This window comes from Salvelinus fontinalis, chromosome 3 (assembly GCF_029448725.1).
Source record: "Salvelinus fontinalis isolate EN_2023a chromosome 3, ASM2944872v1, whole genome shotgun sequence".
NCBI lineage: Eukaryota > Metazoa > Chordata > Actinopteri > Salmoniformes > Salmonidae > Salvelinus > Salvelinus fontinalis.
This window is the reverse complement of record NC_074667.1, coordinates 75,387,131-75,403,503: the sequence shown is the minus strand read 5'-3', so window position 1 is coordinate 75,403,503 and position 16,373 is coordinate 75,387,131. Positions and strand designations below refer to the sequence as shown.

At 42.8% G+C, this 16,373-nt stretch overlaps 2 protein-coding genes across 3 annotated transcripts in view; one reads left to right on the top strand and one right to left on the bottom strand.

Moving 5' to 3' along the window:
• LOC129851590 (uncharacterized) overlaps positions 1-3,946 on the bottom strand; it is a 14,296-nt gene extending 10,350 nt beyond the window's left edge. Inside the window, exons 1-2 of the mRNA XM_055918199.1 lie at positions 2,461-3,946; positions 1,446-2,078 (exon numbers count right to left, since the gene is read on the bottom strand). Of these exons, the coding sequence (XP_055774174.1) occupies positions 1,446-2,078; positions 2,461-3,060 (1,233 nt within the window). The 5' untranslated portion in view covers positions 3,061-3,946. The remainder of the gene's footprint in view (positions 1-1,445; positions 2,079-2,460) is intronic.
• A 1,550-nt stretch (positions 3,947-5,496) lies between these two features.
• ccdc66 (coiled-coil domain containing 66) lies at positions 5,497-16,358 on the top strand. Of its 2 annotated transcripts, none has more exons than XM_055918023.1 (19): positions 5,497-5,829; positions 6,071-6,132; positions 6,250-6,275; positions 6,387-6,783; positions 6,916-7,027; positions 7,139-7,245; positions 8,935-9,062; positions 9,153-9,242; positions 9,383-9,514; positions 9,680-9,903; positions 9,998-10,082; positions 10,286-10,447; positions 10,668-10,833; positions 12,405-12,524; positions 12,741-12,953; positions 13,038-13,401; positions 14,282-14,502; positions 14,697-14,818; positions 15,056-16,358. In XM_055918023.1, the coding sequence occupies exons 1-19, from the start codon at positions 5,819-5,821 to the stop codon at positions 15,128-15,130; spliced, it is 2,817 nt and encodes a 938-aa protein (XP_055773998.1). In that variant the 5' UTR covers positions 5,497-5,818; the 3' UTR covers positions 15,131-16,358. The 2 variants fall into 2 exon arrangements, with proteins under 2 accessions (XP_055773998.1, XP_055773997.1); XM_055918022.1 differs by having other exon boundaries at positions 5,498-5,829; positions 12,738-12,953.
• The last annotated feature ends 15 nt before the right edge of the window (positions 16,359-16,373 follow it).

Below are 16,373 nucleotides of genomic sequence, written 5' to 3'. Positions count from 1 at the left end.
CAGCGCGTCACTCACCACTTTAGAACGTGAGGCAGTATAATTGTTTGAAACCTGAACAATTTACTTTACTTCAAATAATGAGCCATGTCTTACCTTGCTTCAAAGTAGCCAAGCAGAAATCCAACCATTATTTTAAAAAGACTTCCTCATATCATTAAATAATTTTTCTACAGTCTATTGGTTTTCATATCAACTTTCTTTTGTTGTCCAGAAGCCAAAGGGCACAATCCTAGTCATATTAGTAACCCATTCTAGTTGTTGCTATTAGATTCCCCCTCTTTCTAAATTCAAGATTTTCATAATTTCATCTGTCGCATATGGAACAGCTCACATCAGGTGAACTGTTTTCCCGCAAAATTGTATTTTTGGCAAAAATGTTTGAAAATGAAGTTTTAATAGTTGCTTCGTCACAGCAGTTGCATGTTCAATAATAAGCTATAGGCTTGCAATGGTTATGTTTTCATTAAGCTCTTAATGAAAAATGTCCATTCCTCGTATGCATGCATAGTATTTTCTGTTGGTCATGTCACTGTATGGAATTTATTTTACCGTTTGTTAATGAGGGTCGGGTTAGTCGGCAGCAAAGTGTACATCCCTAGTACAAAGTGTTATGTTTAGGACAAAACCAATACATCACATTACAGAGTACCACTCCATATTTTCAAGTATAGTGGTGGCTGCATCATGTTATGAGTTTTTCAGGATAAAAAACACATAATGGAGCTAAGCACAGGCAAAATCCTAGAGGAAAACCTGGTTTAGTCTACTTTCCATCAGACACTGGGAGATTAATTCCCCTTTCAGCAGGACAGTAACTGAAAACATAAGGCCAAATTTACACTGGAGTTGCTTACTAAGAAGACAGTAAATCTTCCTGAGTGGCAGAGTTACAGTTTTGACTTAAATCTGCTTGAAAATCTATGGCAAGTCCTGAAAATGGTTGGTCAGCAATGATCAACAACCCATTTGACAGAGCTTGAAGAATTTTGAAAATAATAAAATGGGCAAATGTTGCACTTTCCAGGTGTGAAAAGGTAATTCTAACATGTATTGACTCAGGGGTTGGATCCTTCTCTAATCAAGAAATTGTTTTATTTTTCACTAAATGTTTTACAAATGTTAGAAGTTTTCTTCCACTTTGACATCTGAATATTTTGTGTAGATCATTGACAAAAATGACATTTAAATACATTTTAATCCCACTTTGTAGCAACAAAAGGTGGAAAAAGTCAAGGTGTGAACACTTTCTGGAGACACTGTATAATCACAACCGAGGTTGGGGGCAACTCCTTGTCCATTCAGAAAGTAAATCAAATTGCAATTCCAATTGTTCAACCTAGAAAAGCACTGAAGACAATTGGAATTTCAGTAAAGGCCTAGTTCCCGAATTGACTGAAATTTAAATGAAATTGACTCCAACCATGATAGAAACAAATACTACACACCTGTCTGTCAGTATTTTCTGTGGATCTTCTTGGCGCTACTGAGTCGTAGTTGTGGTCTTCACCTGCAGAGGGAGTCCTGGTTACTTCTTCAGATGCCCTGACTCTTCTCAACAGATGAAGCATGCTTTGCTTAGTAACACAGACACCAAGTCTGGCAAACCTATTGAAGCACTTTTTCTTCTGAGCCTGGTGCATGATAAGCGAGTTCCGATACATGGGTGCACTCATCCTGCCACAACGTACCTTGAGAAGAGTGGCTCCAGCCATGCCTATGGCGAAGTTCTTTCTCAGTGTACGTTCTTTGGTCATGGCAGAAACCCATGTAGATGTGCTTGCGGACTCCAGAAACCTAAGGAACGTGGGTGCGGTTGTCTTCCATTCAGTAAAAACAGTGTCCCATCTGAAGGCTTCCAGAGAGGATGAACTGGTCTGTCTAAGTATGGAGTTGAATGGAACGCTAGTGAGCTCTTTGCATTCTTTGACGACTTGATTCAAAACCTCTTTAATGACAAGGGAAGCCAAATCAGGAATATCCATGATTGCCTTTGCTGCGCTGAAGAATTGTCCATTCAAAATGTTATCCACAAGTTTCTCCATGGGTCCAGTAAGGATGTATTTAGTTGGCACACTCACCTAAAATTAGAAGAGGGAAATGTCAATACCAATCAATAAAAATGTAACTTTTAAATGGCCCAGCAAGCATTTTCACCTGATACTTTCAATCAAACTATCAAAATTCTGTTATTTTCAATGGAAGGAGGTGAGAAGACTGAACGATGTGACGGTTGAATAAAGTTAAACTTTATAGGTTATACATGATCACCGCATTGCTGTCAGAAATAGTATCATGGCACTACTGTGGTGCCATTGGAGGGGTGCAGGACTTCAGAAACGAAGGTACACTAGCGACCTTAAACACCTACCTAGAAACTTAAAGATGTTTAGAACCTTTAACACTGCCCCCGACTTCTCTCCGAACATACAGCAGGTATTAAAGGTGACAACACGTGTTTACCTGGCTAAGCTTCGAAGAAGCGTCATCATCATCGCCAGACTGTCGATCCGGCTCCATATCATCTTCCAGGTATACTGAGATTTCTGCAGGCTCAGGTTTGATGTTATCGTTGTTGGGATCTGGTGTGGCGTCTTCGTCCGTGTTCTCGCTCTTTGGCACAACTACTAACGTTACGGTCAAATCTCGCGGGGTAACTTTACACGCGTCTGTCATTCTCTCTTGGGGAAAGGGGGTGATACTAATCTCACCTTGTTGGGCGTCCCGAGTTCGCCATGCGAGAGAGTGACTCTCCCTCTGCTTCTGAGCACTTTCTCGAAATATACTGCCAATTTTCTCCACATCGCAAAAGCTTTTGTAGTACCTTTTGAGAAGTTTACGACACGTTTCGCAAATGATCTGTGGTAAAGCATCGTCCTGAGAAATTGGTCCAGTGAGGTCCTCCAATGCTGTGGTGTAGTCAAATGGTTTCAAACATTGACCTTCGAACTGACTGAAGAGACTGTGCACGTATATTCTATTGGAAATGTTTAACCCGCAAGCACGACATACACCGACACAACAGGTTCTCTTTGGTCTCATCATGCTAGCTAGTATTAGCATGTATTAGCGTCACAGAACAGCATCTTTGCTAGCATGGTCCAAAATGTTGTTTTTTCGTTTGTTGTTACATGTTCATGTGTCATCCGAATTAGTCCCCTCCTCATTCGTGTGATTGGGAAACAAAAATGTACACGTTACTCAGGTGTGCTCGTTTCACCATCGTACACTAACGAAAGCGGAGTTCACAGTTGTGACTAGATAGAATGCAGCTAAGGACGGAAGTTACTTCATGTAGCAGGTTATGATAGAATTTTAGCTAACCCTTTCCCTAACCTAATTTTCCTAAACTGTTACGTTCATTCACCTAGGAGAACATACGCAGCAGGTTATGATAATACTTGTGGCAGGTTAAGATTAGGTAAAATGCAACAACAACAAAAAATAAGTTTGACGTAAATTTGACAAAAGCTGGATCCCTTCTAGACATGACCCACTTTTGTCTATCGTTACGACCGGAAGGGACATTTTGAAGCAGGTTAGAAGAGCATTTTCGCTAACCTAATTATCCCAACCGGCTACGCGAATTATCCAAACATGATACGGAAGTTCTCCTAACCTGCTACGAAAAAGTAACTTATGTCTGTAGCTTTATGTGTGTACACCATCGAGATTCCTTAAAAAAAACATGACACTTCCGGAAGTGACTTTAACCTAGTAGGTTATGAGCATGTACACAGCAGGTAACGTAAGTAATTTAGCATGCTATGAGAATTAGGTTAAAGTCAGCGAAAATGCTTCCCTAACCTGCTACGAAAAGTCACTTCCAGTCGTAGCTGTATCCAAAGTGGGTTTTTACATTTTACACATTTATTCTCCTAACCTGCTAGGAAAAGTTAATTCTGACAAAAACTGAATCCCTGCTAGTCATAACTGTCAAAGTGACGTGTTTTATGTTGGGAGAACATTATGTTGCAAGATAGCCGAGTGACCGCCAGGGCACGTCCTCAATGCAGGCAATATCAGGCGGGACTATTTTATCTTTATTTAACTAGGCAAGTCAGTTAAAAACAAATTCTTATTTTCATTGATAGGAGCAGTTAACCCACTGTTAAAGATAAAATAGTCCCGCCTGATATTGCCTGCATTGAGGACGTGTATATCCATTGCTTGTTCAGGGGTACCATGTTGCTCGGGGATTTGATCTTGCAACCTTTCGGTAGTCCAACACCCTAACCACTAGGCTACGCTGCCGCCCCTATTCTAATATTAATTTATGTTTAAACGACTAGCACACAGCCCAGACACCAATGCATACCCCATAAAACATGCCACCAGAGGTTCACAATCCCCAAGACAAGAACAGTCTATGGGAGGTGCACAGTACTACATAGAGCCATGACTACATGGAACTCTATTCCACATCAGGTAACTAATACAAGCAGTAGAATCAGATTTAAAAAACAGATAAAAATACACCTTATGGAACAGCAGGGACTGTGAAGCAACACAAACATGATAACATACGCACTACAAATGTATGTTGTGTTGTAGATATGTGGTAGTGGAGTAGGGGCCTGAGAGCACACACTTGGTGTGACATCTGTTATGAATGTAATTGTAATGTTTTAAAACTTGTAAAACTGCCTTAATTTTGCCGGACACCAGATATGCACGTGAACGTGTTATGTCACGTGCACAAGCACAGTGAAATGCCTTTCTTGCAAGCTCCAAACGCAATAATGCAGTAATCAATATCCATGTAGCACTAAAAATAACACAAGTTAGAACAAAAACACGATGAATAGAAATAAGAACACAAGAAAGTAAGAAGCTATATACAGGCTATATACTATATACTATATACTATAGCTATATACTATATATCATCTCCAATTCCATATTTACAACTGGAGTGATAGAAGTAGGTATGCATTTTTGTATAAAAATAAAAAATGTAACTAGGCAAGTCAGTTAAGAACAAATTCTTATTTACAATGGCGGTCTACCGGGGAACTGCCTTGTTCAGGGGCAGAACGGCATATGTTTACCTATAAGGTGACAAGGCATCAGGATATATGATAAACAGCGTAGCAGCTGCGTAAATTATGATTGTATACGAGTGTGTTTGCGTGTGTGTAGAGTCAATATGAAGATGTTTGCATGTTATGTGTGTGTTGGAGTGTCAGTGCAGTGTGTGGAGTCATGTGAGTGAGCATCTTTATATATAACATATTTGGTGTACGTAGGGACAGTGCAAAAATAAAAACAACATACACAACTAAGTCGTTTTTCTCAGTTTTCTCAATGCGTTTGTAACAGCCTAAATATTATAAAACGTCAATTCGATCAAATAAGCCTAACGTAATAAGACACTATCTCATAGACCATGCATTTAAAAAAAAATATCTAATTCGGACATATTTTGGGCGGGGTAAATCCTCTCGCTTCGCCTCCTCCTCGCTTGTCCCGTATACCATCTAGCCAAAACCCGAGTTTAAGCACAGGGGTTTACCACCGTAATGTCGGAAACGTAAAGTTAACCTATTTAGCAAGACGTATTCTGATTCGCTGATCAATACAAACCTGTGAGTGATAAGCCAATCATTTATGTTCTCATTGGTCGTTGACAGCAACCAACATACACAATCAGAGCTATTAGAAAATCTCTGACACAATAAACATATCAATAGATCAATGTTGAGCTAGCAGTTTGGGGAAACTGGACAATTATTACCTAGCAATGTTTCTCACCAAATAACTTTGCTAACCAAGATTTATGTATATCGTTCAGCCAGTTCAATGACAACTGTCAGCTAAAATGAATCTGGGGTGAGTCATGATTGTTCCTTTCACCAGTCGTGTTTAAAGTTAGCTAGCTTAGCTAACGTTAACTAGCGAGCTTTGCAGTTGGTGACGTTAGCTAGATAGTTGAAGCTGTAAACCAGCCATCAAAGTTTGGAAAGATAATTTGGCTAGCATAACACTAATGTTAGATCTATATCTGCCTTATGTAGCAAGCTAGCTACCTAACGTTAGATCTATAGCTATTACCTTTTGTTTTGGTGAACAGGGATGGTCTGATGTTCGAACTTGAAAATGGAAAGCCCAGGCTAATTCTAACCAATCATCATGGTAGGTATCATACCATTCAGTTAAACTTTAAGATATCATTATACATTACCATGTGCTTCAAAGGAATCAAAGCCGATTTTAATTTGAGTTGTCATTTATGTTTTGCCATGATTGTAGGTGTCGATACGAAGAATCCAAATAAGGTAAGATAGTTATCTGCTATCTAACAACCTTTACTTTTTGCACCTACGGTCATAAATGCATGAACTAACTTTCCTTGTCGTTTTACATTCCTTTTTATGATTTAATGTTAGATACTCTCTCGAACCAGACCACAAAATGCTCTCAACTCAAAGAAGTTTCCTGAACCAGTATCCGAGGAGCCTCTGAGAGTACAGAGGAAACGTGCAGAGAGGAGGAAGGCAGTCCCTATTACCCACACTGTGCCAGTCAAGAATGACACTCCAATGGTTGCATCCAATCATACAAAACCGAAGGCCAAGGGCAGCACTGACCACAATACCAAAGTCTTGGCCAAAGTGTCTTCAGCTAAAGGACATGGGCAGATAGCCACTGATAGACCTCCAAAGTCCACTGTGAAGGACAGCTTGGTCTGTTTGACCAATGAGCAGCTCCAACAGATCCTCAGCACTATCAACAACTCAACCATTCTCTCACAGGATCAGGATGTACACAGCCAGCCTCAAACAGGTTAGAGTGAGATGTTTACAATAATCCCAATTCAAGTGCAATTGGCTCTGTTATTGAACTTGATGATGAAATTGAAGATGTACCACTACCATCTATGATGCATGTAGCTAACAGTGTCTGCATATTCCCAAGGAAATGAAGGGAACTCTAAAGAGGATTGCCTGTTGAATGGAACGGGGAGAGAAGGAAGTGCTACACATGTTAGTGGGAATGGAAACTCACAGGGAAAAAGGGAGGATGAAAGGTAATCTACTAGGAGCACATTGTAGCCTATTTGACCACTTGACAGACACCTCTAAAATGTAAAATCGCAATTATGTTATATATTTAACATACTTTCTTTTCTACTGGACAGGTGGGTGATTTGTGGTCAACCGTCTGGCCTGTTCAGTTCTCTGGGAGAAAGCGAGATGGACAAAGAAGCACTGGAGGCCAAGAGGACACGATGGAGGAAAGAACTAGGTACCAACTAGTGATGGGTGAAATTAATCCAGTTACATATCAGGATATTATTTTTGACAATATAGTGTATCGTTTTGACAATCGCAATATTATTTTTGAGCTAGTTGGCTGTACCTGCACCAAAAAATACATGCACTAAGTATTTTTTCTTCATAGCTTATTCTCCATCTTTTTAAATATGGAACCAATTTGTTTTCAGCACTTTTATTTCCATAACTCGGGCTTCCGAGTGGCGCAGCCGTCTAAGGCACTGCATCTCAGTGCAAGAGGCATCACTACAGTCCCTGGTTCGAATCCAGGCTGTATCACATCCGGCCGTGATTGGGAATCCCATAGGACGGCGCACAATTGGCCCAGCGTCGTCCGGGTTTGGCAGGGGTAGACCGTCATTGTAAATAAGAATTTGGTCTTAACTGACTTGCCTAGTTAAATAAAGGTTCAATTAAAAAAAAAAACATTCTCATGGCTCTTTTGTCCATCTGCAGCAGACATATGGTGAGAAATATGTTTGGAACATCGAATCGCAATACATATACACTGAACAAAAATATAAATGCATCATGTGTTGGTTCCATTTTTTTCATGAGCTGAAATAAAAGATCCCAGAAAATGTCAATACGCACATAAACCTTATTTCTCTTAAATTTTGTGCACAAATTTGTTTACATCCTTTTTAGTGAGAATTTCTTCTTTGCCAAGATAATCCATCCACCTGGACAGTTGTGGCAAATCAAGAAGCTGATTAAACGGCATGATCATTACACAATGTACCTTGTGCTGGGGACAATAAAAGGCCACTCTAAAATGTGCAGTTTTGTCACAGAACACAATGCCACAGATGTTTAAGTTTTGAGGGGGTGTGCAATTGTCATGTTGACTACAGGAATATCCACCAGGGATGTTGCCAGAGAATTGACTGTTCATTTCTCTACAAAAAGCCGCCTACAACATTGTTTTAGAGAATGTGGCATCCAACTGGCCCCACAACCGCAGACCATGTGGTATCACTCCAGCGCTGGACCTCCACATCCAGCTTCTTCACCTGCGGGATCGTCGGAGGGGGGTGCTAAGGAATATTTATTACTGTAAAAAGCCCTTTTGTGGGGAAAAACTCATTCAGATTGGCTGGGCATGGCTCCCAAGTGGGTGGACCTGGCCCCCACATGAGTGGGCCTATGCCCACTCATGACTGTGCCCCTGCCCAGTCATAGATTAGGGCCTAATGAATTTATTTAAATTGACTGATTTCCTTCTATGAAGTGTAACTCAGTAAAATCTTTGAAGTTGTTTCATGTTGCCTTTATATTTTTGTTCAGTATAGAATCGTAAGAAACGCAATACTTATCATGTTGGCACCAAGTATCGTGGTCTAGTATTGTACAGTACCACAGCACACCATACAGCAAGGGGCTGGTTTCACTTTCAGTACAGCCTTTAAAAAAAACTATTCGTAACATATCATACAAATTACACATTATTTTACATATTATACAAAATGGATGAGGTAGTGCACCATTTTCTGGGACCCATTTTGGCTCCTGAGCATTACTTTTAAACTATTGGCTTACATTATACAAGACCTCTGGAGCATCAATTTAATTGATTGGTGGTGTCTGGGTATTGTGGTGTGCTACATCTTATCAGACATTAATGAAGTGATTTGATTGGCTTGCTCTCTGTCTGGTTAAGACGAACAGATGGCTCTGAAGAAACAGCAGAAAGACCTGAGCAGACCAGATGTCACGGCAGACTATGGCCCAAGGGGAAGGGTGACCACATCCAAACCTGCTCCCGGAGATGGTCACATACACACCAGGGTAGGCAGTGGATATGTTTCTGCAAATAGTTTTCACTGTCAATGTCTAAGAAAATATGTTTGTTGACAAGCTTCTGTGGTCTCTGGCCAGATGCTAGGAGAACCCGGTCGGGAGGACACTCAGAGCTACAGCAGTCACAGAGACCTCCCTTCTGCCATCAGATCTGCATTCGTAGTGGGGGTGGAGTACCATTCACTACCATAATGTACAAAACACACATTTACTATTAGAGTTACAGGGAACAGCCACAGGCCATCTCAACTGAAGGTTACAACAGAGTGCTGTTGTAAAGCTGATGTTTTTGTGGTTGTGATGTCCAGGAGGCCACCCCAGTAGAACATGCCTTCAGCGCTCAGAAGAAGGAGCATCATAGGAGGTGGCTGCAGGATCTGGACCGGCAGAGGGAGGAGGACAAGCTGCGACACCGGCAGGAGAAACAGTATCTCAGCCAAGTAACAGGCTGTTTTAATTGTTTAGTTGAATCGGGTTTGTTAGAATCGGGTTTGTTATTGCCAGGTTAGAATTAAAATGTTTACCCCTGTAGGTTCCCAGGACTTGAATTGAAAGCATTGCTCAATAGTGTGTTTCCACTAATCCACCCCCTCCCTCTCTCCCAGGCTGAGGACCATGAGCGCTGGGCCATGCACTTTGACTCCCCCCAGATGAGAGTCCCTCTCCAGGCCCCCGTGGCTGCACAGAGGGGCGAGTCAGAGCCCCCCAGTCACCAGAGGACCCATTTTGGAGCCTTGTCTGTGGCCTGGGACGGAGCCAGCACCTACGGAGGGGACAGTCTTGGGAGAGCCAGCGTCGACATTACTGGAGGCTTCCCACAGAAGGCAACGTAAGCCATCCAGTACAAGAGTTTTCCCCTAACCATCTGATCTGATTGGGAACAATTATTAATTCTATTCTATGATGTATATTTCTTTGTTCAGCCATCTCCGTACCATGACGGCCCTACTGGACCCAGCCCAGATCGAGGAGAGGGAGAGGAAGAGAGTGAAACAGCTGGAGCATCAGGTATGAGGGGGGATAACGGTAGAAGACCAAGTCCTTTAATCTAATGTTTAATCTTACGCAATGTTCTATGATGGACCCCAGGAATATTATTTGATGTCATGGCATCAGCTAATGGGGATCCTAATAAAATTCAAATTCTCTTGGCCATTGAGACTCTAAGATGATTGACAGTATTGTGGATTGGTTGTCCCATCCTGTTCCAGCGTGCCATCGAGGCTCAGGTGGAGGAGAGGAGGCGGCAGCGTGAGGCGGAGGAGGCCGTTCGCCTAGCTGTGGAGCAGGAGGAGGAGAGGAGGGTGGCGCAGGAGAGAGAGCTGCTACAGAAACAGTACCAGCTCGACACTCAGAGAAAGAGACACACAGAGGTCAGAGCACACGGACGTGGGGATCTCTGCCAGTATATCAGCTTTAATGAAAGAGATGACTAGAAATCACAAATTAAGTTCTTTCAATTTGTTTTCGAATTTTGAATTGTATTAAGTTTTAGCCTACTCCTGTTATTTGTCATGCCAAGCATGCATTTCATTAACTGTCAACAGACTGTGTTTGTTGGGGTCTTTGTAACACTTGTGGTGGTCCTTGCAGGAGCAGCACAGTCGTAAGCAGGAGGAGCTTTACCTGAGTGTTCAGCGAGCCCAGGAGGAGGCCCTGAAGGACAAGCACCAGCAGAGGATCAGAGAGCTGGCCAGGAAGGGACACGACGTCTCCAAGCTGCAACACTCTCTGGAGGGGGAACCTGGCTCCTCACGGGGTGATTACAGTTACAGGGTGTCCGCAAGGCCTTAAAAATTCTGAAACTCATTTATCTGATTCAAAGGCCTTAATAAGTATTAAAATGTCTTTCCATTCAGTTTTCAAAGGTCTTACAAAATGCAACATAGATGACTACAGTGTTTCCGTTATATTGTGCCGCTGCTTAATTGTTACCACGCAGCAAAAAAATATATATTTTGGTTCTAAAACCATTATTTGGTCAACAGTATTATACATTAACCTGCTTCCTGCAATGAAAGTATCTGCCCCTGTTTCGCTGTTGGCTCTCTCTCCCCCCTTTACACACGGCGTGAAGAGAGAGATGCATTCTGAAAAGCACAAGTATACTGACAGTTGAGCAACGTTTGGAGATTTAATTGCAGGAAAAACAACTACCCTTAATGCTGTTAAAAAATAAGATGGTCTCAGCTATAATGTAAATCATTACTCAAGTGTCAATATAGAGTTAATTACACCTTTTACAAACCGTGTGTAATTGAGATGATGTGCCAGCAGAACGGTGTAGAGCAAAGCCCTTTAAGGTGAATAGGCCTACATCACCTGGTATAGGCCTGTCAATGGGACGTTTTTGTAGGACTTTACCTTTACTGTAAGGTCAATTGTATGGCTATCTAGAAACAATATCTTTAGTTAGCAATCTAGCAAATGTTTTGTGTTCCCACTTTCTTATGTGTTAAATGATGTAGCTATAGGCTTAGCCCAGGGCTCTCCAACCTGTTCCTGGCGATAGACAGTCCTGTAGGTTTCTGCTCCAACCCTAATCTAGCACACCTGATTCTAATAATTAGCTGGCTGATAAGCTGAATGAGGTTCGTTACAACTGGGGTTGGAGTGAAAACCTACAGGAGGGTAGCTCTCCAGGAACAGGTTTGGAAAACCCTGGCCTAGGACAATATGCACCAAAAACATGCAGTCAAATTGATCTCTAAAGAGAAAAACATATCTGACTATTCTGAAATGTTGCACGTCAAAATATCCAACTTTCTCTGAACATGTTAGATGAAATGGTTAACTTCTTTCATGTCTTACTTGACACTGGGAAAAAGTCAGTCTAGAACCCTCACGCTTAGCTACCTTGCTTCAATGTATAGGCATTTGATACTTAATTCACTGAATGAGGGAATCATTTTATTAGACTTTTTGGTTGTAGGCTAATGTATGTTATAATGTTCTAGCATATTCCATCCAGAAGAGCTACGGGGTGTTGAGATTTGTTCCAGATTCTACAAATCAACTGCTCAACAGGAACTTGTTAAACTGACCCTGGTGTGTTTTGTGCAGTGCTGGATCAAAAGCCTGCCCACCCAGTGGCATAGCTCTCCAGGGGAGTTGACCACATGTGCTTTATACAGTAACAGTGTTGTATATTTGACAAAGCTTTCTGGTTTCCTGGACAGGACTATATAACTAGTCCTGGACTAAACTTTTTCAATAGATTCTCCATTGAACATGGTGTTCAGTACAGGAGTAGCAGGGCACGGGTAACCCTGGGGTTTTATTCTTGGTATTTGGTGAAAGCAAAGCAGGTTTTGATTGTTCTGTCTTTAGTCTTTAACACCAGCTCAGGACCATACCACTACCAGACAGGGACAGGAAGGGAGATGGACACCCTGAGAGAAGACACTTGCAGCACCACCTCCCTTAGGAAGGACATGGCAGTGAAGACTGGTAACATTACGCGATTCCTCCTAGCACGTTACAGTTTGGGTGTGGCTAACTGAATTAAGACGTTTTATTTTGAGTGTTTATCTGAATTAGTGTCATGTACCGTGTACTATACAGGCATGTATCTACTACTCACCAAATCCCTGTTGTAAATAGGCATTCTAAAATGCCTCCCTGTGTGGTGTTCTCTCTGTGTCTGCATATTGGTGAACCCAGCAGTCAGGCCGGGCTGCACGTACACAGTGGAGGCTCTAGGTAATCGAAGCCAGGCGGTGCAGACCCCAGACATCCCTGTAGAGTACAGACCTCCTCCTCCCAACGCCAAGAGGTACAGGTGGGAGGCCAGGAAGGAGGCCCAGAGGAACCCTCCTGGCCCCAGGGCGGGGAAGGAGAACATTTGGCTGAACGACCTGGGAGGAGGAGTAGGAGAAGGTGCTGTGTATTGTTTTTTTACTATGTTTATAAGTGAGAAACTGATTTCCTCCTGGGGATTAATAAAGTACATTCTCATCTCAGGTGCAGGAGACCTGTATGAGGCCTTTGCCCGGACAGACCAAGGCCAGGACCAGAGACACAGGGGAGGAGGTCGTAGGCCAGAGTGGAACACTCAGAGACCCAGTAAACCCTATGTCCCGGCATCAGAGCGCTACCCTGCAGGGCTACAACACACCAGGCAGGAGAGCCGCCTCCGCAGGCAGATGGATCTCATGACCATGATGGAGAGGAACACCAGAACCCCTCACCCCCCTGACCCCGAACCTGACCTCAGGCCTGCTGACCCCTCTCCACCACACGCAAACTACCCTGCTAGCACTGCACAGGGCAGGATAAAAAATTGCATCACAGGTGTGACACACGCCATGGCTGTTCACACTGGAAGGTGAGTAGAAGTAAAGGCAGTAGTTACATCTGTAGCCTGATTTAAATCAGACTGAACACCGTGTTGGAGGTGAAATCATTTTCAACATTCCGTCTGGTTAAACAAGGTTATCACATTCCGTCTGGTTAAACGGGGTTACCACATTCCGTCTGGTTAAACGGGGTTACCACATTCCGTCTGGTTAAACGGGGTTACCACATTCCGTCTGGTTAAACGGGGTTACCACATTCCGTCTGGTTAAACGGGGTTACCACATTCCGTCTGGTTAAACGGGGTTACCACATTCCGTCTGGTTAAACGGGGCTACCACATTCCGTCTGGTTAAACGGGGCTACCACATTCCGTCTGGTTAAACGGGGCTACCACATTCCGTCTGGTTAAACGGGGCTACCACATTCCGTCTGGTTAAACGAGGCTACCACATTCCGTCTGGTTAAACGGGGCTACCACATTCCGTCTGGTTAAACGGGGCTACCACATTCCGTCTGGTTAAACGGGGCTACCACATTCCGTCTGGTTAAACGGGGCTACCACATTCCGTCTGGTTAAACGGGGCTACCACATTCCGTCTGGTTAAACGGGGCTACCACATTCCGTCTGGTTAAACGGGGCTACCACATTCCGTCTGGTTAAACGGGGTTACCACATTCCGTCTGGTTAAACGGGGTTACCACATTCCGTCTGGTTAAACGGGGTTACCACATTCCGTCTGGTTAAACGGGGTTACCACATTCCGTCTGGTTAAACGGGGCTACCACATTCCGTCTGGTTAAACGGGGTTACCACATTCCGTCTGGTTAAACGGGGCTACCACATTCCGTCTGGTTAAACGGGGCTACCACACTGTCAGTTGTAACAGCATGATGTCTTGCGCCTCCAGAGTGCCCCCCAGATCCCCTCCAGTTCCTGCTATCAAACACCGCCTTCAGAACCAGTCCCGTGGCTCCCGCCTCCCTACACAGGCCCATGGTTCGCTCCAGGACACAGACCGCTCCCCTCCCCCCTCTGAGTACATCCCCTATCTGAGGACCGACGAGGTGTACCACATGGATCCCCGTGCCCCCATCTCCAGACCCTCCACAAATCCACAGACACACACAGGTCAGAGGTCATTTTAACTTTTCTGAACCATGCTGCGTTTCTGCTCTCAACACCGTAACTTTATCATGTTATTGTGGAGCCAAAGGCAAATTTACAATAATATACAGAGTTATTGTGCATAGGGATCATCTCAGATGTATTCTGGGTATTGTCAGATGTATTTTGTGTATAGCGCTAGTTTCATATTCTGACAGATGGTGTCCAGTGCAGGCCCATTAGCCCTCCCCACCAGAAGGACCCTCTGCTCCACCCAGAGCTGCTTAGGAACACAGAGAGACAGCAGGCCATACTGAAGAGCCTCTCAAAGCTACGGCAGGTATCTGTATTACACCTATGTGTCTATTACACACAGTCACATTCTCTACCCTTCTGCTCAGTGCGCTCCGGGTCACTCTAAAAGTAAAAAGCCAGTCCATTCCTTTTTAAAGCCACGAGGGGGACTAAATGAGTGTACACTTCAGGGAGATGAGTAGAGAATCTGAAAGTAGGCGGAGGAAAGAACATTAGTTTTACTTCTTTCATTCTTGCTCACAAGCACTGTGTTTGATTCCAGGGTTTGTTGCAGAAGCAGAAAGAGCTGGAGACAGGACTGAACCCTTTAATGATTGTTACTGAGGACCACCACTGACCTCAACACGTGACCCACAGCCTCACGTCTAAAGGCACATAGACCTAGTAAACACTCAGGTTGTACAATTGACAAAGGTTTGTGATAGCATTGTTGTGCAGACAAACTGGGATATCCATTGTATCATTGTGTTGAATGTGCTGTATCACCGCAGTGTGCACTAGGCCATTCTGAACTGGAACCTACTTACAGCACTTTACCATTTATTATTGAACCGACATCTTAGTTTGTGAAGAGTATTTAAATTTTAAGCAAATGTTGTCACTTTACTGACCACATGGGTTTGACGAGTATTGTAGGTATTATATAGAATGTAATGGCCTGTGTGTGAGTGGCTATGATTGTAGTGTTGGTATTTGTGATCACTTGATATGTAGTGGTGCTTTTGCAGCCATAGAATAGAGTACGACAGTATGAGTCATAATACCCATAAAGCCTAGCGGTCAAACAGGGAAATGGGTCCATACGGGATTTTAGAAACAGTTCAAAAGGACTGTGTTTCGTGTAGTCTTACCCTGGCGTGACGTTTTGATAACCATGTAAAACTCTCAGACAAGGACTTTATCAATATATTCTCCTGTATTTACCCCCCAAAATGAAATGCTAATTAGCTGCCATAAGAGTACAAAAGCCATGATGATCTGGACCAGACTGCCCAAGTAAGAATCTTTGGTTAACTGTCAGCTAAAAGTAGTAATGAATAAATTGGCTACATTTGGACAATTCTGTGAACTGTCTTGAATTGACAATACCGGTTAGCCAAAAAGTGTGAGCAGGAGCTTGGGAATATATTAAATTATTTTTATATCACAATAGAATCACATGATATAAAATGATGATAGGGAGGGTAAATGTATAAGACACTGTAACTGGTAATATGTTCAAGTCAGAGCAATTTGTCTACATTGATGCTAACTAGCTTCTTTTTTTTTTTTAAGTCCCCTTGTCCAAGAGAGATTTACAGTTAAACGTCATGGCAGGGTAAACCTACACAAAACACAGCCCTTATTTTAAGTGTTTCTAAAATCTCCTATGGAACAGTGGAAAAACGATTGGAACCACTTTCTTGTTTGAAATAGGTTTTATGGGTATTCTGACACTTCCACTGTGAGGCTCTGTTACTAGTTTATTTACAAGCTTTGAAGGGACTTTCATCTAATGACCATGTGTATCAATTGTTATTTAAAATGTACTGTGTTGTGTGAATAAACGTTTTTTAAATATACAATTATTTAAAGGTAAA

Excerpts from the sequence above, each read along its gene's own strand:
- ccdc66 (XM_055918022.1), top strand. Across the intron at positions 9,515-9,679 it reads AGAAACAGTATCTCAGCCAA|GCTGAGGACCATGAGCGCTG; the intron begins GTAACAGGCTGT and ends CCTCTCTCCCAG. Across the intron at positions 9,904-9,997 it reads GGCTTCCCACAGAAGGCAAC|CCATCTCCGTACCATGACGG; the intron begins GTAAGCCATCCA and ends TTCTTTGTTCAG.